This window comes from Kryptolebias marmoratus, linkage group LG22 (assembly GCF_001649575.2).
Source record: "Kryptolebias marmoratus isolate JLee-2015 linkage group LG22, ASM164957v2, whole genome shotgun sequence".
In the NCBI taxonomy this organism is placed as follows: Eukaryota; Metazoa; Chordata; class Actinopteri; order Cyprinodontiformes; family Rivulidae; genus Kryptolebias; species Kryptolebias marmoratus.
The window spans coordinates 20403376-20424865 of record NC_051451.1 but is presented as its reverse complement, the minus strand read 5'-3'; the positions used below and the strand labels follow the sequence as shown (position 1 = coordinate 20424865).

At 43.0% G+C, this 21490-nt stretch overlaps 3 protein-coding genes across 7 annotated transcripts in view; 2 read left to right on the top strand and 1 right to left on the bottom strand.

Annotated features, from left to right (window-relative positions):
- stox1 (storkhead box 1) overlaps positions 1 to 9674 on the top strand; it is a 22379-nt gene extending 12705 nt beyond the window's left edge. Inside the window, exons 2-4 of the mRNA XM_017431676.3 lie at positions 3236 to 3388; positions 4143 to 6792; positions 7309 to 9674. Coding sequence (XP_017287165.1) covers positions 3236 to 3388; positions 4143 to 6792; positions 7309 to 7462 — 2957 coding nt within the window. The 3' untranslated portion in view covers positions 7463 to 9674. The remainder of the gene's footprint in view (positions 1 to 3235; positions 3389 to 4142; positions 6793 to 7308) is intronic.
- A 1043-nt stretch (positions 9675 to 10717) lies between these two features.
- si:ch211-198a12.6 (uncharacterized protein LOC563253 homolog) lies at positions 10718 to 16741 on the bottom strand. 5 transcript variants are annotated; one of them, XM_017432526.2, is made up of 2 exons: positions 16560 to 16741; positions 10718 to 14227 (listed from the first exon to the last, which is right to left on the bottom strand). In XM_017432526.2, the coding sequence occupies exon 2, from the start codon at positions 14099 to 14101 to the stop codon at positions 12410 to 12412; it is 1692 nt and encodes a 563-aa protein (XP_017288015.1). In that variant the 5' UTR covers positions 14102 to 14227; positions 16560 to 16741; the 3' UTR covers positions 10718 to 12409. The 5 variants fall into 5 exon arrangements, with proteins under 5 accessions (XP_017288015.1, XP_017288004.1, XP_017288034.1 ...); XM_017432515.2 differs by having other exon boundaries at positions 16564 to 16741; XM_017432545.3 differs by lacking the exon at positions 16560 to 16741 and adding an exon at positions 15849 to 16487.
- Positions 16742 to 18255: 1514 nt separating this feature from the next.
- Positions 18256 to 21484, top strand: ftr14l (finTRIM family, member 14-like). The gene is made up of 7 exons (XM_017428551.3): positions 18256 to 18858; positions 18942 to 19037; positions 19127 to 19360; positions 19466 to 19625; positions 19735 to 19866; positions 20284 to 20420; positions 20523 to 21484. The coding sequence occupies exons 1-7, from the start codon at positions 18460 to 18462 to the stop codon at positions 20907 to 20909; spliced, it is 1545 nt and encodes a 514-aa protein (XP_017284040.1). The 5' UTR covers positions 18256 to 18459; the 3' UTR covers positions 20910 to 21484.
- Positions 21485 to 21490: the final 6 nt, after the last annotated feature.

Here is a 21490-nt window from a genome sequence, read left to right as displayed (position 1 = left end):
GGAGAGAAGCCGGTTACAACAGTGACCCTCCCTGACAGTCACACCTGCTAATGTTGGATTCAGTAATCCTCAACCTTCTTCTGTTTCACCAGACGTTTTCTCTCACAAAACAAATAAAAAAAGAAAACTGCTACAGGTGTTTGTGTGTTTGCCAGTGATGTGAATAATGATGTTAGCAGATGTCTCTTTAAAGCTGAAAATAACTCATCGCAGCAGTTTTTGATTCCTTAAAGTTTGGACATGATGTTTTTCCATCTCTTTAACCCATCATGTCTTTACTGAACTTCTGTCAGAGGTTATACATCTGTTTTTTTTTTTCTTGGACAGAATGCTGGACATTCCTGTAGGAAGTTTAAAAAAAACAACGAGGAGTAAAGTCAGCAGCTCTGGTTCTTTGCCGAGGGCAACTGCCATTAAGATATCCGCTCCAAGGTTTATCCAGCTTACAGTCTCAGCTGAGGGAACGCAGATGGGTTGTTGTTTTTTTTCAACAATCCCTTTGGATCAGGTTTATTAAAAGTGTCCCTGTCTGTGAGCCTTATGAGCTTAAAGTGTGCTGATATTTTATCTTAACTGACTGAGCTTAGCAGAGTTCTTATCTGTGGTTTTTTTTTACTTAACTTTAAATCTACAATAATGTGTCTTTTAACACATTTTACTGTGGAGATAAAAGCACCCCTAAAGTGGACAGACTTTACCACTTATCTTGTGCCAATTTGGTTGTTTCCAAAAACAAATGATGAAAGACTGGAATAATTTCCGTCCTGTGAAACTACATGGTTTAAATAATGGAGAAACAAAATCTAAAAGTGTCAAATTATAAAACATTTCACAATAAATAGATTTTTTTGTAATACTTTCTTCTGATCTAACAGTGTAAAATAAGTTTAGAAATATTAAAGATCATATTTTAATTAAAGACCAGAATTTTTAAATTGAAATAATTTTTTTGTGAAATTGAACAGAATTATAGCCATTTTGGATAAATCTTGAAAATAATGTTCGGCGCAATCAAACGCCGTCTGTTAGCTCTCAGAGTTTGTGTTGGGGACTACCTTCAGCCACCACAGATTTTAGCTGACAGGCTGTAAAATGATCGCTGCTGTTGTCATTTTTGTGTTTTTTTTGCAGTCAGTTGGCTCCATCTTGAATCAGGCTGACTCCAAAAGTTCATCAGCTGTAGACGTACATCCAGGGACTGGTTCACATGCACACACAGACATGTGCAAAAACATTTATCACCTTCAGGCAATAGTAATCTTACAAACTGGGCTACATGTGACAATCTTGCAACATTAACTGTGATGACAACAAACCCGGTCAAAATGAAGAAATGTGATTTGGAATGCGGTCGCCCTTCTCTGTCGTCTGGCTGTGATCCGTCACTACCTGAGTCTCATCTCTTACCGCCCCACATGCTTGATTAGGTGTATATTTCTCTGCTTTGTACATAAGTGGCTGAAGTGTGAGGGTCGCAGATGTTTAGTTTACATCAAGCGAGGGCTCCACTGTGTTTTTGTTAAATGCCCTCGGCGCTCCTGGGCGAATCGCTCACAGTCGCACGGACTAAATCCACACATTCATGCACTCATTTTCCTGCTCACCACAACTGGAAACCGAAACACGCGGAAGGACGCATCAATAACGAAATACACGTTGAAGATTTATGTATTTATGTGTATCCGAATGAGAGCGTCTGTAGGAATTTTACACTCCGGATCAGCTTTCATAGCTCATCCCCTCATTTAGCCTCATTCCTTTTCCATTCCACCTTTCATTGCTGCCTTGGAGCTGATTAACTCAAACCAATTTTCCAGTCCTGTGGATAGGGCTATGTGCATGCCCTTGTGTCTTGGTGTTCATTATGTTTGTGGTAAACCAGCCCACACGCTAATCATTCACTATCAAAAAGAATCTGGCTTGTTCTGGGGCTTTAAGTGCACCCGGTCCTCACCCAGTCCTCACTGGTAAACTGTGGTGCATTTTACTTGTGAGTAAATACACAAAGACAGATGCATTTCCAACCAGCGCTATTATTTTTAACCTTTGACCTCCTATAGAAAGTATCCAAATCCAACCACATGTTCATTTCTAATATAACCTTTAAACACAGTCTTCTTGTTTTGTGGATTTCTGCTAGAAAGACTTATTTTGGTAGGATTTAAGTGTGCTCATTTGTTTGTAGCTTTAGCAACGTATCTAATGAACCTCTGGGATGGATTTTAATTCAACTCTGTCAAAGTAATCCCTGAAGGTATGTCTACAAACACAACTATTTGACTTAACCAACAGAAAAATGGCTACAGATCAATCAATCAATATTGCACAATGAGCAAAGTGGTTACAACTCTGTCATTTCTGAACACCAGATGATCTTAGTTTAACAGTCGGGCATGAAAGGCTGCGGCGGGCGACATGCATTCCTTCAAGGAACGCTACACCTTTAATTGTTTTCTAGTTTTTGCCTCCTTTTATAGGGCAAATGACAGAAAGATTTATACTCTGCTACTGCCATTACCGTTAGTCTAAGCAGGATAACAGGATTAGAATTTTATGTCCACCCAATGAAGAAATCAGTTATATTTTGTCCAGCATAGCTTTAAAGTTGGATGCTTCATGCTATTAACAGGCTTTGACAGGAGAGGAAAAAAAACAAACTCTAATTTCCCTGCGGCGACGTAAACTTCTACATGTTACTTCAATTAAGCTTCTCCATGTGTGAAACTCGTGCAGAATGTTTTTGGTAATAAAATGCAGTGTTTCTGAAATGTCCGGAGGTTTGGAGGCAGAGTAGTTTTATGGTGTGAAAACACTGAGGTGACGTGTTTTAAGAGGCTGGGTTACGCGCTGTTTTTACAGAGACGAGTCTTGTTTCTCATCCTCTCGGGCTGTCAGGAGCGTGTTTGTGTAAGTGGCACTCCTGCGCCGTGGTGTGGCACGGCGAGGGGGCAGGATACGTGATCTGCCCAGCAGGCAGGCCTGTGGTCATATCTGTGGGAGTAATGGAATTCTGTGGTCTGTCTCGGTGCTGCTGGAATTTCAAAAGCAGTCGGGCATGGTTCATATAACTCGCGTAAATAGACCACCACGGTCATGATTGAGGAGGTGGTTAGGACGGGAACCTTGGTGTTTTGAGTTGTTTTTGCTGGCGGCACCAGTCAGACAGGGAAAGTGGGTTCATTCCTCCCTAAGTGAGCAAGCCCACCTGCTTCACCCAATCCTGTGTTTGTTTCAGGTGACCTGTCCCCGGTGCAGATGTCCCCGGCTCCCCAGTCCCAGTTCATACCCCTAGCCGAGGTGCTGTGCTCCGTCATCTCCGAAATGAACGCCACGCAGATCACCGTCACCCAGGAGGCTCTTATCAATTACATGAGCAAAGCCCATCCAGGTAATTCAAAGCATATTTCCTTTACCTCGCTTGTCCAAGTAATAGTTTTAAAATTTGGGGAAACACACACACAAGTTCCCCAAAACATGTTTCAAATGAGTGCAAAATTTAAGTACTTCCCACTGTGTAATAATATGAAAATAGCACAAAGACAACAGTAAGTTAAAAGTAACAAATTGATTGTTCTTTTTGGAAAGTTACATGTTTATTTTGAACTTATGGCAGCAAAAATCTTTCTTGCTCGCAGGCATTAAAGGCAGAAGTTTGTGTAATTGCTTGTGTACAACTGATTAACATTTGGAGTTAACACAATTCAAGATGGCTGTCACAGCTAATCTAACTTAACAAATACAAAAATTGTTAGTTTTAACAATAATGAGATGAAGTTTGGTGTGGTAGTAGCCGAAAACTTTGTTTCAATCTTTGGCACGCAAAGATAATTAGTTGAGCTCATTGAAAACGTACTTCTTTTAAAACATGCTGCTGGCACAAAAATGTGTTTTTACAATCTCTGAATGCCTTTAATTCTGGTTTTAATTTATCACTGTCACAACAAGGTTTGATTTTTAAGATTCCTACTCCTACCCTGGCTTTTTTTGTATTCAGCCAAGCAAAAAATGGCTGAAATCACCATAGAAGCCCCCAATGTAGTCAATGTATGGTGTTTAGAGAGTTTCACTCTTAAAATATGTACCGTTTACTTCTTATTTGTTACTTTCTGTCCCTAACAGACTGTATTGTTTTTGTGTCTTAGGAATAACCATCCCCACTCAGGAAATTCTCTACAACGCACTCGGCACACTGATCAAAGAGCGCAAGATTTACCATACAGGCGAGGGCTATTTCATTGTTACCCCTCAGACCTATTTCATTACCAACAACTTGGTCCGAGAGAAGAACTGGTGGACTTCTGGTTCAACGGATGATCCTCCTGTGTCTCCTCCCGTTACTTATCTCCTGAGTAATGAAGTGTGTGCTGAGGGCGGTCAAGCTCTCCCCGTGGCCCACTGCAAGTCCTGTAGCTGTTTCAGTTCCCACCTAAATACCTCGAACACCACTGCCACTACTGAAACGGCCACCGTCCCGCCCTCCACTGTGCCTGACCAGCACTCTGTCTCCGTGTCCATAAGTGAGTGCACGGGCAAAAGCCTGAAGTGGCCCCGGCCGTCAGATCACAAACCCGTGGTGCAGCATCAGTCCACCTCCACCGCAGCGGACTGCCAGGCGAGCGAGGTCAGCAAAACAACCGCTACGACTAATGCCACTGGCCGGAAAGAGAAAGACAACAAACCGGGGAGGAAGTTCGGACTCAGCTTGTTCAGGAGAAACGGAGGGAAAAAGGAGAAGCCAAAGAAGGAGTACGCATCATTTTCGGGTCAGTTCCCTCCTGAGGAGTGGCCTGTAAGGGACGAGGACGACTTGAACAACTTGCCTCGTGACCTGGAGCATGCCATCATCAAACGCATAAACCCTGAACTCACAGTGGACAACTTGACACGGCACACGGTCCTCATGAAGAAGCTGGAAGAGAGAAGGGAAAGGGGGATTGACAGGGTGTTCGATAGGGTTCTGGAAAAAGACGATAAGGGAGTCGACAAGGGAATGTCAACTGATGCCCTGACTTTCTCGAAACACAGGCATCATTACTTGTCTAAAGGAGGAGGAGGAGGAGGAGGAGGGAAAAGATCCTCCCAGAAGGCTTCCCGCAGCAAGAGAAGGGCCCACTCATCGAGAGAGAAGCAGCGGGAGAGGGAAAGGGTTAAAAGTAAGGCTCCCGTATGTGCAGACAATTATCCGGATGGGGAGGATTTGATTCCGACTCGACTCAGAATGGAAATCCCGGTTGATGAAGCAGATCAAACGGAGGAGGGCGGAACTGTGGAGGGAAAATGTCTTTATAAGAAACGCATCGATAACCCTTTCCAGACTCATCCGGTCAAAGAGGCTGAAAACATCGTTTCCACCAGTAGAGAGCACAGAAGGCAAGAGGGGAAGGAGGGCAAGGCCTCCGGGTCAGGGAGAAAGGAACGGCCGAGCCACAGGTCCAAATCTTGGGACCCACATCGGGCGAAGCTGATGCCAGCAGACGGAGAGAACGCACTTAAAGTCCCCTTGTCTGAGGACAGATACGACCGTGACCGAGAGATGGGATTTCCTGCTGATCAGCACCAACTCGACAGGAAGCTCAACAGAGAGCTACCTCTGGACTACAGCTCGGCGTATTTACGGGGGAGCACGCTCAGAATGGATGACAAAGCTCGACGTCAGGACGAAGAAAATGGCAACCGGAACTGGGAGAGAGAAGGCAAAAACGAGAACTTTCAGGATGCGCAGCACAAACATGGACCAGACCAAACCCAAAATAAAGATGATGGTTTTGCTAATGTCCAACAATACTCCACTATGCCTGGTGTTACCCCTGCTCATCCCTATGAGCCCATCATAAACCACTCATACGAGCCAAATCCCCCGTGGCCCAAGCCCTCTTTACAGCGCAAACATTCCCTCAGACTCCTCAGTCAACAAAGGGATGATGTTCAAAAGCCAGCTGAGTTTGATGAGACCACGTCTACCAATGACCGACAGGAAGTTAGGCCAATCAGAAACCATGAAGAACAGCACCAACTGCCACCTGAAAACGCCGCCTTAATAACAAGCAGCGACGGCTTTATAGAAGTTGATTATAACCTCTATCAGAGACCAGCAGAACAGGAGGATGATGACGCCTGCAGCTCTTTGTGTCTGAATAGTGATGAGATTCCTGATGATGCAAACGATTACCAGACTGGTGGAGCGAACTATCATACCTACCAGCTGGCTAACCGCGACTCTATGAACACGCAACATCCAGGACTTCACAGTCACTATTATAAAGCCACTTTTCAGCAGTCTCAAGACGCCTTCAGGCAAGATTCAGTGGAGAGCGGCTTAAAAGATCTGTTTCCCCCTACAAACCATAGGGGGGCTTCCCTCAGCTCTACAAGACCAGGCGAGGTCATCTGGAGACCACATCAGCCGAGGACAAGTAAATCACCAGGCACGCAAAGTGAACCAGGCCGCACGAGGACTCCGCTGGTCCAGGGGGAAAGCCAGCACGGTTCTGTCCAAGATGTCGGTCGCCCCGGGGCGCGTGAAGCAGCGGACAGCAGCATCTTCGACTACTGCCAGGCTAGTGAGGTTGAGTCGGACTCCGAGACGGTCCGCAAGTCGGCTGACGAAGGCGACGGCGAATCGGCGCACTGGGCCGCCGACGTGGAGGGGCTGCAGGAGGAGGATGGGTTCGAGGAGACGGTCCTCCCCCAGGGGCACAAGTCTGCACAGAAAACAACCGGCGGAGTCAGAAAAGCAGAAGAAATGGTCGAAAACCAGAGCATCACGGGAGACAGCGGGATAGATTCCCCTCGGTGAGTGACTCTCCTTATATTTGTCTGTAAGCTGGGATTAATTTAGAGTTTATTAAAACACGTTTTCTTGTAAAAGCCAGTAGACGTATTAGGTCATACAAACCCCTTCTGCTGTGCGCCCACACACGACTGCAACGCCCTACATTTCTGAAGTGGCTTTGAGCTAAATAAACTCAGTGTTGAGGTTTGTTAACCTTGGGGTTACATGTCTGTGGTTGGCCTCACTCCCAAAATGTGTTTTTAACTTTTTAAAGGTAAATTGCAATAAAGCTGAACAAACACCGTGTGGACAATTATAGCATCCAGTGTTTGGACAGAAGGGAGTCATTTCTGATAATTGCGTGTAATTGCCGCGCAGCACTTAAATACTCGTTTTAAAATCTAAGAGGAAGAAAAGAACCTTTTCTTGTGGCACTGAACTCTACGTGCACCTGGGTGTTTAGGTGGTGGGATGGAGTGTCACATTTTTCAAGTGGTATGTTTTGCCCCCTCCCCCCCTCCCGTCTGCCCTCACAGGACTCGTGTCAGTCTTGCTTCCAGCAACACCGTCCTTCTCGAAGGTCTCAAGCGGAGGGGCTTCTTGCAGAACCTGGAGAAACTGCATTCGAAGAGCAGCACCATTCGACCTCAGAGCTCACTGCTGCAGCTGACTCCTGTCATGAACGTATAGCCGGTCGCTGCTGGACCTTGCGTCTGATTGGAGTGGAAATAAACCTTGTGTTTGATCTCGGCACACAGCTTCAGTCTGTGTACATATGTACAGTAAAAATGTATCTTTGTAAATGTTTTTTTTTTTTAAGTAATCCGCTATATTTCCCTTCATAAACCTGTGTAGGGGAGACCGGGTATGGTTGTAACATAGGGAGAGTTGTAACACCACCAGTTCCACCAATCAGGGATAAGATAGGAGTTACATGATCATTTCAGTGTTTACCCGCTTCCTCCCCAATCCCATATTGTGATTGTCAAGGCTGTAAACAGGCACATGCAGATACTAAGGAGAAAAAACGGAATTTGAGGTAAGAAAGTAAATTTTTTGACCATGACTATATTTTGTTTAGTACTTATACTGTTGCAGATAAAACCATATGACTTACATTAGATGAAAATGTAATTTCTCAGGCAAAATGTGATGCATTTTCCTGTGCTAATTTCAAACCGCTATGCTACTACAGCTAGCTAAACATGGCTGACAGGGTTGGGGTGGGTTGTAACACATCTTTAAAAAGTGTTACAACCATCCCCTTACATACAACTAAGAACATTTTGATTTTAATAATTTTACAGAATGCCAAGGCAGTGGATACGAAAGACTGATAGGCGTGTGCCTGCAGATGTTTTAAAAAAGGCATCTGATGAGGTCATAAAGAAGAGCAAGTCAGTCAGATCAGTTGCGAAGGCGCATGGGATCTGCCATGTAACACTGAGCAGATACTGCAAATCACTGCAGAAGCTGAGAGAACAGGGGTCCAGTGATCTTCCCAGTGTAGGTTATGAGGTGCAGGAGGAAGTATTGGCTGACTATTTGACTCAGGCAGCAGACCTGTATTATGGCCTGACTCCAAGTGAGGTAAGCATATGACAGGTTAGTCACTGGAGACAAGAGAAGAATTGAATACCAGCGTAGGTGTTTTCTATTCCTCTTTCTTTTTGGTCAGAAAATTTGCATATCGACTGGCAGTAACATATAATATCAAACACCCACAAACATGGGATGAGAAGCAGATGGCAGGGCCTGACTGGTTCACATTATTTATGAAGCGGAACCCTAGCCTGTCAATAAGGAGTCCTGAGGCAACCAGCCTTACACGGGCCACAAGTTTTAACCGCCAAAATGTGGAACGTTTCTTCAACAGCCTTGGACAGGTCATTGAGAGATACAACTTCGACAGGAGCGATATATGGAATGTAGATGAAACTGGCGTAACAACAGTTCAATCACCAGACCGTGTTGTTGCTCGTCGTGGTGTCAAGCAGGTGGGTGCGATGACATCAGGTAAGAGAGGTGTGCTCGTGTCAGTAGCATGCGCTGTGCAAGCGCTGGGAAATGCAATTCCTCCCTTCTTTGTATTCCCCCGTAAAGGTTACAAGGAACTCTTCATTCAGAGTGGGCCAACAGAGAGTGCAGGAAGTGGTAATGCCTCAGGATGGATGCAAGAGGAAGACTTCCTCTTATTCCTTGCTCATTTTGCAAAACACACAAAGGTCAGCCCAGAGAAGAAGGTTTTACTTTTGCTGGATAATCACTGTTCACATATATCTGTTAAAGCTATTGATTTCTGCAAAGAAAAGGGAATAGTGCTACTTACCTTCCCCCCCACTGTAGCCATAAACTTCAGCCACTGGACCGCAGTGTCTACGGCCCATTTAAGAAAATGGTGAACGCTGCAAGTGATGCCTGGATGTTCTTGTATTGTTCTTTTAATTCACTAAACCTCTTTTTGAAGCATATCACATGGTGTGGCCTCTGTTTTTGCTTCTTTTGTCTAATTGTTACAACTTACCCCAGCAGGTGTTACAACCTACCCCGGTAGCGGGGTAGGTTGTAACAAAGGAACACCGTGTATTTGACATGAACTCATGAGGTCTGTGATATTCTTGCAGAGGTTTGAATTGATGCCATTTGTAGTAAACAAATGTGGGTATTTTGTATAAAAGTTTGAGAACTCTAGCTTAAAAATTCTGTGAGTTAAAGGTGCTGGAGCAAAAAATGTTACAACCATTCCCGGTCTCCCTACATCATGTTTATTAGTTCACTTGTGCTCAAAATGCACGTGTTGCAATGATTAAAATATAAAAACTCAGCAATAATCTGTCTTAAATTGTCCCTTTTTTTTCTTGACTTGTAGCAATTACTACAAATAAAACTATATATCCACCAATATGTTTTCTTCCATGTCCTTTAAGTAAAACTATTTATCCCCTATCGCTCGAGGCCATCAGAAATAACGATTTGCCTGTGTGTGCACGCGTTTGTTTGTCTGCACCGCAGGATGTCTCATGAACCACGGGACAGATTTTAATGAAGCTGTCAGAAAGTAATAGTTGGATTGACACCTACAGCTGATTACTGGAGTCAACACCAATCAAGATGGCCTCCACGGCTAATCAACCTTAAGCCTCCGCAAGAATTTTACAGATACTGAGATGTAGTTTGGCTGAGAGCCAACGGGTCACGCAAGATGTCACGAAGCTGCACACATTTTCAGCGTTTGACTAAAACGGCCACAAATGTCATTTCTGAAAATAAAATTAAGTCTAAATCTGGCACGAAAGGCTGTGGGTGACGTGCATTTGCTAGGCCTTTAACTATTTCGGATTGCTATTTTGTGGGATTGTAGCTGTTACACTAAAGATGCTTTTAAAGCTTTATGTGTGTAAAACTGATTTATTTAAAGACTGGATGCCCACATTTTACAAAACATGCGCTTACGTGTTAGATTTGTCCTCAAAACAAATCAGTGCTCTGCATCCAGAGGGCTGAGAACAGATGTTTGGGTGTTTCACTGAAGGTGGATCCAGACGTGCAAACCTCTGCTCCTACAACCTGAAGTCAGCCACCAGCTGTGCAGGAACATTAACTAGTATACTGCGGGAGACACTGTTGTTGTTTATAAATCGGGTGATTCCTAAAAGCTTCCCTCGCATATCCAGTTACAGCGTTTATTACTCGCCCAGGCTGATAGTTTAGACTCCAGTTTGAGGCTAAAATAATCCAGCTGTGAGAAACTTAAACCAACTATAATCATAGGAAAGAACTCTTAAATAGATTTGCTGGTAAAGGGTGACACCTTGTGGCCAGACTATAAAAGTACAAGCAAGAGAAAGTTTACGTTAGCCTACGTTGCCATGTTCATCTTCATCGGCTTATTTTAACAAGAACTTAACTTCTGAGCTCCTGATAATGTCATTGATTAAACACCAGCAGAGTCAACAACCTTTATTTATCCATATATGTGCCACTCAAGAAAGGGAAGAGGTGTTACAAGATTTGCCCTTAAGAGAAGTCTATATGGATCTTTTACACAATTTTTCTCTACAGTGAGGCCATTGACAAAAATTAAGGGGGAGAAAAATAAACATAGTTGTAACAGTGTAAACACATGGTATCATACATGAAAGCAAAAATAAAACGAAGCAAACTTATGAGTGACAAAATTAAAATGTAAGGTAAATTAATATAGGAACTAAAGACTGAAGAAAACCCTAGCTTTTCTCAAATAACTCTGCATACGTTTCTACATAGCATGCAATAAGGCACCTATCTAACACAAGGAAGAGAACTATGCTACAGTCTGACGCACAACTGTTTTCCAAATTAAAAAGAAAATATTGCTCACCAAAATGCTCACTCTCATAAAAACAGTCTCATTCCCTTTCATAGAACCCAAGCCATGTTTAAAAAAATACATCAGTTTGTAAAAGATTTTTTTTTTCCTTTTCTTTTTACACAAAACAGTAAATAGAGCGCAATCCATCGGACTTGAGAAAAATCCGGTAAATTTTCTATCGTAGTCTTAGTATACACAGCCTTTTTTTATTGTTTTGGATCAAACGGTGACAGTTTGCAGATCGAGTGTTACCTATATTCTATACACAGGCAATTAGTCTAAAGCAATAAAGCATTTCATGTACATCTGGAAGTTGAGCGTAGTTAAAACCACGCGGTAAATAATTACGACACGTGTCATGTAATATGCTATCAGGTGGGGTTTTTATTTTTCTAATAGGCAGTTTCTAACAGCTAAGTTGCATGTCATAAAAGAATCAGGGAGTCAGCCGGAATCGCTCTCTGTACAACTCAGAACTGCGTTAAACCATGGAGAGACGTACAAAATCTGAGCTCATAAATATACAAGACGACTTGTGTCTGATGGAGCCCCAATTTAAAAAAGAAAAAAAAAAACGGAACAAAACAAGCTGCAATAACTTTCTTATGTTTTTCCTCTCATCTCCAACAGTTGGAACAAAATAAAGTCATAAAAGGGCAAAAGAAACTGGAGACAAAGTGGATCTTACTATCAAAATTTTCATCTTTTGGAACAGCACACTAGTCACCTATACATATATATATATATTTATATATAAAAAAAATCAATAAGTATTTACATTGAATTCTTGATATTTGCTTCACACGGGCTATGGAGGAGGAAATAACTAAACTGAGGCCGTCCAAATGTTATATGTAGACTTGAGTAGTTGAAGACGTAAAGCAAATATAAACACCTTAAGATAAACTGAATTATTTTATCAAAAAGAGGATCAGGCATATTCACCAAGTTACAATTTTATCATGTAGATCTTTAAAAGAGTTCTGGAGGTCCTGAAGCTGAATCACTAACATCAACTGATTCCTTCACAATTTGCTTTCCCCGAAACTGAGCGCAACAGCTCTAGGATCAGTTCTGAAACGTTTTGTCACAAGGTTCTTTAGGGCGAGCCGTTTCCTTTTAAAGACTTCTGCTCTACTGTCAATTAGACCGCTGGGATAACGTGCCGACTTGACCCCTCGTCGGTACAAGTTGGCCTGACATTTTGTGTTCTGGCGATGCAGATGAAAGGGTGATCTGTGAAACAAACGAGCCAGGGCATAGCGTCGTGGGGAGCTCGCACGGGGCTACTGATAAGGGGTGGAGGGCACTGACGACTGATGATCTGCATGGATCCTATGATGTCTGGAGAGAGACGATGAATGATTAAAGCCTTTTCCGCACTGAGAGCACCTGTACGGTTTTTCCACGGAAAGAATGTGTTGCTTTGGAAAGGCGTTGTTGGGGAAAACCTTCGGCGGAGAGATGGGGATGGGGCTGTACTGCTGTGGTGATGGCTGTGGCGTTTGTGGCTGCGGCGTCTGCTGTTTATTCTCCAAGTGAATTCTCTGGTGCCTTGCAAGAGAGGAAGAGTGATTGAATCTTTTACCACAGTGACCACAGGTGTAAGTCTTTCCGTCTGAGTGGACTCTTTGGTGCCGCGACAGGGAAGAGGAATGATTGAATCCCTTGTCACAGTGGTGGCACATGTAAGGTTTCTCTCCCTCCTGCAGGACCCGCTGCTTTGTTGGCGTGCTGAAAGACATGGGTTTTCCGGGCTGGGGTGGAGAAAACACCGGATTCTGCATGTGGGTCTTATTATGGCGAGACAGGGACGAGGAGTGGTTGAAGCCCTTGTTGCAATGTCTGCAGGTGTACGGCTTGCCTCCAGCGTGGACTTGCTGGTGCTTCTTCAGGTGGCGCTTGCGGACGAAGCTCTTCCTGCACATATTGCATTTGTATGGCTTCTCGCTCGAGTGGATCCTCTGGTGCTCTCTGAGGGTGGCCGCGGCGGCAAAACACTTCCCGCACTGAACGCACTGGTGGGGTTTGTCTCCTAGAACGATCGCGGCGTGGGTCTTCTGGTGCTGCTTCAGGTTGGAGGTTGTAGCAAAGCCTTTGCCACACTGGCCGCAGGTGTATGGCTTCTCGCGGGCATGGACCTCCTGGTGCTTCTTCAGATGCCTTCTGCGGACGAAGCTCTTCCTGCACTGTGTGCACTTGTACGGCTTGTCCTCAGAGTGCATCTTCATATGTTCTCTCAGGGTAATGGCTGCTGCGAAGCTCTTACCGCACTCCGAGCATCTGTGGGGCTTGTCTGGCAAATGAATCATCTGATGAGACTTGAGGCTGAAGGCATCAATGACATCTTTACCCATGATCTCTACTCCGGGGGGGACGTAGGGCCGTTCTTTCATGTGAATTTTCATGTGTTGCTTGAGGCTGGCTTCAACAGCAAAACTCTCACCACAGTGGACACAGATGTAAGGGTTGAGGTCCTTGTGGATCTCAAAGTGTTGATGAAGATCAGCTATGCTGCCAAAAATCTCACCGCACTCGTTGCATTGTAGGCCGTGAGCTTCGTGTATGATTACACCATTCTCAGACTCCACTGTCAGCTCCCCACCATGGTCAGACTCCATTTTAACCATATGCTCACCGTCCGTCTTAAGCAGCACCTCTCCCAGCAGAGTCTCGGTTCCTGACGTCTTGATCTCTGCCGTCGTGAAACAGTGAATATCGCTATGCTCCACCTTAATATAATCATGGTCTGTCTCGGCTACAATTGCATCAACGCAAGCTACAGCACTGAGGTCCGTCCCCAGCCCCTGGATCTTTAGGTCTGAGCCATGGATCTCCAGCTCCAATCCGTGCTTTTCTTCTGTCATGATCTCGGTTTCGGCTCCATAATGAAGGTCAACATGGCTATGGGCTATGACACACTCCGACCCAAGCGTGTCAAGCCCGGGAGTGTCACATTCAGTCTCCGACTCGGCCATAAGAACACACTCCAGCCCTACGGCCTCCGTTTTCTTGCTGGATGAGAAACAAAAAAAGACAACCAGAGGTATAGCTCAGATTTCTTTCTCTCGCCTTGTCGCGCTGGTACTCGACGGTAAGCAGACCTATTTAAGAAAAAAAGAGGAGAAAAAACGTCAGAGTGCTACATAAAAAGAAACTATGGTTATACCAGCCAAATCTGCAATGCAGCACACTTATGAAATGTTAGCACAAGTACAAGAACCTTAAATTACCAAAGAAATTCTATGTTAGCAAAATTTCATAAATAGTTTAACTTTAAATTAAAAATAAAGATGGATTTAACAAAAGACAAAAATTCCATATCTGCAATATTAGTTTTTTTATGATTTCAAGCTCTTAGCTACAGAAACAGGTCTTGCCCAAATACACGGAGCAATTTAACTTTGAAACTAAAACTGAGATGTCAGAATCCCAATTAATACCACAACAGGAACATACTAACATTTACAGGGAAGGAGACCCAATCTTTGAATTCAACAGAGCATTTTTGAAAGAATCCAATTGTTTACGAGTGTTAGGTTGTTTCATCGGATACCAGATGAAATTTCACAAGTTGAAGCCTGAAAGGGGAATTAAAAGATGCAAATGCACATCCTTGCAGGTTGGGAGGGGTTATAGAGCAAAAAATAAAAATAGTGGTGTTTAATAAATTACTCAGACAGAAGAACTACTATCTGATTAGCTCTGCAATATTGTGCATCACTGCATAACACTGTGCTAAACAAATATAAGCAAAAAAAATAAACATTTTGCTAACAAAATAGTATGTTTGGCTCAAGAATTTTATTTATGTTGAAAGGTTGATGACTCGCGGGTAATAATGAGTACAAAAAACTAACAATATCACTAAGTAAAATGAGCAATTTGCTAGCTACTTTGCCATACAAGACAAGCTTCACCCTATTAGCCAAGTCAAATGATAGATTTGAGAACCACTCAGCTCCACATTCTAACTTAATCCGCAAACTGCGGTCTAACCGGGCCACGCTGCACCTTAATGTGCAGTTCAGCTTTCCCTTAGATGCCATTCTTTTATATATTTAGGACCATTTTCACGGCTGCATTTGTGCTTTTAAGCTGTAACGTGTTTGTTGCTAGCCTACCAAAGCAGCTACAAATAGCCTTCATAGCCGCTAGTTAGCTGGCTACGGTCGGTGGGCGACTGGTTAACGACAAACAGCATTGTGTTAGCCGCTAATTTGTTCACGATCTAGCCAGCTAACTAGCTGAACGAGCCAAAGCCAGCGCCTAGGTGTTCGTAGTCGGGATATTGACAACTAAAAACACTTACACTAACAGCAGTAGTTCGGTCAAGTATTTCGGTGGAACCTGAGACGACGGTCGACACGGAAATTCTCCCAGTGTGATTATTAACAGGCCATCTTGTTGTGCCACACCAGCACTTAAGATGGCTGCCGCTTGCTAACGTTAGCCACGTTTAGCACGCGTCGTTCACGGTATATTTAAACAACGAAAGAGTAACCCGAACGTGTCACAAACGAAGCCAAATGTACCCTAGAATCCCCGGAGGCGATCGAAATAAATATTGCGCCGAAAAGATATCATACAGGTGACCAACAAGCTGCATTTAGCAGGCTAGGAGACGCTGGCAGTGTCGTTCGGGAGCTGGTTAGCCGAAACAAAGATGGCTAACTGAAGACGATGGCGAGCGGAAAGCCTGGAAAGGGGGCGGCTGATACTTACTTATAAACAAAAAAATAACCACAATAGATAATGGCTGGAAAACGTTAATCAAACAGAAAGCATCTAAATGAGCTCTTGCAATCGCTGTATGAGAGGACTAAACTGCTCCGGGCTACAGTTCTTCACTGCGGCAACGCCAGAAAAAAAGGACTCTTCAATGGCGGAGCTTTAGCGGCTGCGACAGCATTAGCTTCCCTAAGCTACATAGCACCGAAGCAGGGCTAACAATCCGGCTAATCCAGTTCGTTAGCACGGCTAAAGCCTCCACACTGATGCTGCCTGCATATACTAGAATACTGTTAGCGGAAGCGTAGTTTTACAAACCACTCCTTTAACCACGTTAAAAGACAAAGCAGGACGACCCCGCCAAGAATCGGATCGACTTAACAGCAAACGCGCCTTCAAAGAGAGCATCTAAGCAGAATATGACTTAAAGATCAAATTTCATCACAGAGCTGCTGAGCTTGTCTGCTTTATATGGCACAGTGTTACAACTAGTGCGGATCGAGGCCTGTATTTTTCCATCACAAAGTAAGGAACTGTTGACAAAAATATAGGTAATCCACACGCGCACTAACGTAACCAGAAACAATGAGGTTACACAGATATTAACCACCATCCATCTGACTCCATGCTGCTGCTATAAGCATGTTGCATTTAAACGATGGAATATCAGTCTTGAATATATTATAAATCATTGCATGCACATACCCACCTTTCTGTCCTCGTACTTTCTGGATGCTGAGGATAGAGAATGGGGGGAATCGATTTTGCTTCAAACTACGGATTATGAACGGTTTTGCAAGCTGTAGTGAGTGAGACACGTCCTCCCTTCCTCGCTCGCTCTGCCTGTGTGAATCGCTGGCGCCACAGCTCATCTGCCGCCAACGTTGGAGCACTTTTAGCGAAAGGAGCTATTGTCGTTTCAATGCGGCGCAAAATCCACGGCCGCCCCCTGCAGGCTCGGAGTGGTCACTGCACGACAGGCCGTAGAGCCGTCACGCAGAAACCCACCAAAACCCAACTGTTTATTACAGATTTATTCTTGCATATAAGATTAATACTTTGATTTTTTTTATTAACACATTTAAAAAAGTACTTATTTGACTTTTCTGCTTGGTACTTCTACTGGCAGCTGTAGTTTTTGTGACTTCTTGCAACATAGTTCTGACAGCAACATCTGCAAGTTTATTCAAAGATCAGATTTTCCTTTGCACTTTTATTCCTTTTATTTACATCCAGAACACAAATGTAGTTGCTCTATCAATAAAAACAGACAATCACATTGTGTGATGATGTAGTGTTCTCAGTGTATAAACATAACCTAAGGCAATTGTCAAGCTCATTCAGGACACGGGTGCTATGACTTTTGAGACTTTCATACTAAAAATATTTAACTTAATTAGAAATAGTTTCCCCATATAAACACATTGAGATCTCTTCAGTTCCTTCAAAAACACTGTTCTCTTTGAAACCTGCTTCAGCTTACTTGCTCTATTTTTTTCCTATTATGCTACTTTTAGCTAGCCTTTTGATACTTTTACCTTTCAGCTGGTGTTTTGATACTTTTAAACAACTCAGTTTCAGCTTCTTCAGCAAAGTCATCCAGCACTGAAAATATAGCACTGACATTTTCACAGAAAATGCTTTTTCTTTCATTGGTCATGTGATTTTTCTTTTTGGTAAAAACATGCAAACACTTTGTTCTCGGTGTGGGAGAGTCTGATTGCAGATATTTACAAGTTTACAAATTATTCTGTCACTTGCAACAAAGATGTCACCAATGTGTTACAGCTGACAAATTAAAGGAAAACTAAGTCTAAATAGTCTCAGTAAACCAATGCATGGCACATTATTGTTGCATTGCATTGTGTTTTATTCATCACATTCTTCCAAGAATTATCATTAAGTCACCCACGAGGCAAGTCAAAGTGTGGTTCTTTAATCCAGTTTCCAAATTATTGCAATACATTATAGAAGCATTTTTACGTGCTTTGACGTTCTGGTAAATTTCACCAACATTTTTTGAATTACTTAGGCTTTGCAGAGGAATAAATAATCAATGAGGTTAAGAGGTTGTCCCACTAGATGATGCTATTTCTCCCATTACCAGTGTTCTTAAAACATCTAGTTGTATTGGGAATGTAAAATGTACAGATGTTTCAAATAAATGCGTTAAACATAAAGTGAGAGAAAATGATAAAAATGATCTAAAACAAGGCACTTTTTATTAATCATCTGTAAGAATCTGTCTTTTATTTTGGTAGGTTTTTATCCCTTCGATCACCTTTGTGTCAGGTGGTTTTGTTTCAGTTACTTCCACCCACTGCTTCACGATTAAATGTCTAACCAGGAATACTGGTTTTACCTTGAGAGTAGACCACATAGCAAACATTTTGTCACGCAGTGAGTCAGTGTCACAGTTTCGCTGGAGCTGGAAACTTCAAGAGCTCGCTTCTCAAGCTTCATCTATATTCTTTATTTTTAGTTATTTTTCATCACATTTCTTCAAGAGGCTGAAACATTGCTTTTGAGCCAAATAACCTTCAGATTTTAATTTTCTCCTCGCATCTGCTGGATCTATATTTTTCCTTGTATTCTTGGGAAGAAAATGTCTCAGACTGGCGCTCTGGATTTAGACAGGTATGGCACCATAGATAGGTCTCGTCGGTCGAACACTCGTAGCCAGACCAGACCCCAGGCCAAGTATGGAGACGTCAACTGCGACTTTTGCACCACAAGGAAGACAAAGGCGTCTCAGTCCTGCTTGGTGTGCCTGGCCTCCTACTGTGAGGATCACCTGCAGTCACACTATACCTACCCTACCCTGATGAAGCACAAACTGGTCAAAGCGACAGGTCAGATGAGGGAGAAGGTCTGTGCCCAGCATGACAAGTTGCTGGAAGCCTTCTGTCGCTCCGATCAGACGCTGGTCTGTGTTCTGTGCATGATGGACGAACACAAACACCACGACATCGTCCCGGCTGGAACTGAGAGGACTGAGAAACAAGTGAGTGGTGAACAGAATCAGTCTGTAAATACACTGATAATCATTTGGATTTTATTAACTTTTATGTCTGCATTTTGACACAGAAACAACTTGGGCCCACACTGCACAAATCTCAGCAAAGGATCGACCAGAGAATTAAGAAGTGGCAGGATCTAAGACAAGCTGTTGAATCGGTTCAGGTAGCCTGTCTCATCTTTTTCATCCTGATCCAAACATGGCATCATTCTAGAAGAAAAATAAATTAAATAACACTCTTTCCTGTGTATAGCACTCAGCTAAAACAGTCCAGGAGGAGAATGAGCGGATCTTCAATGAGCTGCTGCACCTCATCGAGAGAAAGTACAGTGAGGTGAAGGAGATGGTCCGCTCCCACGAAAAGATCACCGTGTCCCGTGGTGAGATTCTGCTGGACCGCTTGGAAGAGGAGATCACCCTGCTGAAGAAGAGGCACAACAACCTGGAGAAGCTGTCACGCACCGACGATCACATCCACTTTCTACAGGTGAGGGGCTCAAATTAACACCACGTGTGGCGCAAAAATCAGGGGTCTTCCTGCTGGATTTGTCCCATCTCTCATCTCAATCATTTTTGTTTCTATTTTGATCAGAGCTGGCAGTCTCTGTCCGGCCCCTCCGGGTACGAAGACCTGAACAACGTCAGTGTTGTCCCCAATTACTCCTTCGATGCCACCAAGAGAGCCATTGCTGCTCTGAAGATACAATTAGAAGAAGTCAGCAAATCTGAAATGGGCAGAATCTCAGCAGCAGGTAGACTTGTACTACTTGTACTTCTCTTTCCTAACTGATTTCTCTCTCCTAAGTGGTTCATTTTAGGTGTGGTAGCTCACACTGTTCTTTTTTTTTCTCATCTTCATAGTAAAGGAAGTGTACATCACAGAAGAAGCTGATGCAAAGACAAGAAGAGAATCAATTCTGAGGGAAGAAACAAGAAGCAGAGAAGAATCAAAGCCAAGTGAAGAACCGAGAACAAGAGACGACTTCCTGAAATGTAAGTTACTGCGTGACGTCTTATAAGGAAAAATACTCTTTAACTTTTCATCTGTCAGAGTTTCATGGCAGCAGCAGCAAACACCAATCTCATTCTGGCAACAAAACTCAATATTTAATCAAACTTGGGCTTACTTGTCTCATCTATGTGCAGCATTTAAATGCCTAACAAAGGAGTGACTGCCCCTGGTGAGATGACTGAAACCAGCTTAAAAGATGTTTGTCAAACAGGTTCAGCGACATGTTTGAAGGGAAACTTCCGGTTCAGTATTGCTTAAGCAAACATGGGCGATACTGTCCTTCACCGGCGTAAATCTTTAAACAACGGGCCACACCCAGTCTTATACGACTCAAAAACATGGCAAAATAGCTCAAAAACAGCACTCCAGAAGAACTATTTTCTTTATTTTCCTTTCAGACTCCTGTCAGTTGACTCTAGATGTCAACACTGTCCACCCCAACCTTTACCTCTCAGAGGGAAACAGAACAGTGACGATGAAAAGTGAACCTAGAAACTACCCTGATCACCCAGATCGATTCGATCACTGGCAGCAGGTGAGAATTTAATGTCTTCTATTGGATTTTAATGTGATGGGACAACCGATTGGCTGATTAGTGCCAGGGATAAGTCATCAGATCTGGTGTATTTTCTTCCAGGTGTTGTGCAGAGAGAATGTGTCTGGGGCTCGCTGTTACTGGGAGGTGGACTGGCGGGGGACAGAGATCGACGTGGCGGTGGCCTACAGGGGGATCCGCCGCAAAGGAAACGGCAACGACTGCAGCCTGGGCTGGAACGAAAAGTCCTGGAGTCTGTACTGCTCCGACTCCAAGTACACCTTTGTGCACAACAACAAAAGCATGGACTTCTCTGGTCCAGTGGCGTCCCGTATTGGCGTCTATCTGGACCACACAAGTGGAATTCTTGCCTTTTACAACGTCTTCAATGGCATGAGACTTCTGCACAGAGTCTACACCTCTTTTACAGAACCCGTCTACCCTGCTTTTAGTGTGTGGGGCTTTGGCTCTACTGTAAAGCTGCAGTAGAGGGTCCTCAGCATTATTATTATTATTATTACCTTTTATGGCTCAGACTAATAATATTCTCAATATTTTTGATAAAGATGATGCTGGGTGTATAATTTGGTTCTGGTTCACATTTTTCAGTTTTTGTGTTTGAACTGTTTTTCTGTTTACTGATTATTGTTTAAGGGGATTTAAGATTAGGTAGGTTGTATGTCATTTTTGAGTTAAAAAATGTGAAATAACTAATATTTTTTGTGTTTTGTAGCACTTTTATATATAGAAAAATGTCACGTTTATGTTAACGTTATTTCAAATATAAATTTCTTGAAAAAGGCTGCCTAAAGTAAAAGTCTGTTCATTTTTGTTACAAATATGTTATATTTTTGGCTGACAATTAAATTTTTGATGTGATTTTTTTTAACTATTGATAATAATGAGGATACTTACTGTATTTTAAAATGAATTGCTTTTGATAGAAGCCAGATTAAGAAAATACTGTACGTTTTTTAATTTTTTTGATGCTTTTTTCAGTTTGGAAAAAAGAAATGCTGTTCTTCTCAGCCTGGCAGTCAATAAACAAATAAATACAAAAGTAATTCCTT

Bases quoted from the DNA above. Each gene is read 5' to 3' on its own strand.
- si:ch211-198a12.6 (XM_017432526.2), bottom strand. From the start codon at position 14,101: ATGGCCGAGTCGGAGACTGAATGTGACACTCCCGGGCTTGACACGCTT.
- ftr14l (XM_017428551.3), top strand. From the start codon at position 18,460: ATGTCTCAGACTGGCGCTCTGGATTTAGACAGGTATGGCACCATAGAT. The intron at 18,859-18,941 runs GTGAGTGGTGAA...ATTTTGACACAG, and splicing joins CTGAGAGGACTGAGAAACAA to AAACAACTTGGGCCCACACT. The intron at 20,421-20,522 runs GTGAGAATTTAA...ATTTTCTTCCAG, and splicing joins GATTCGATCACTGGCAGCAG to GTGTTGTGCAGAGAGAATGT.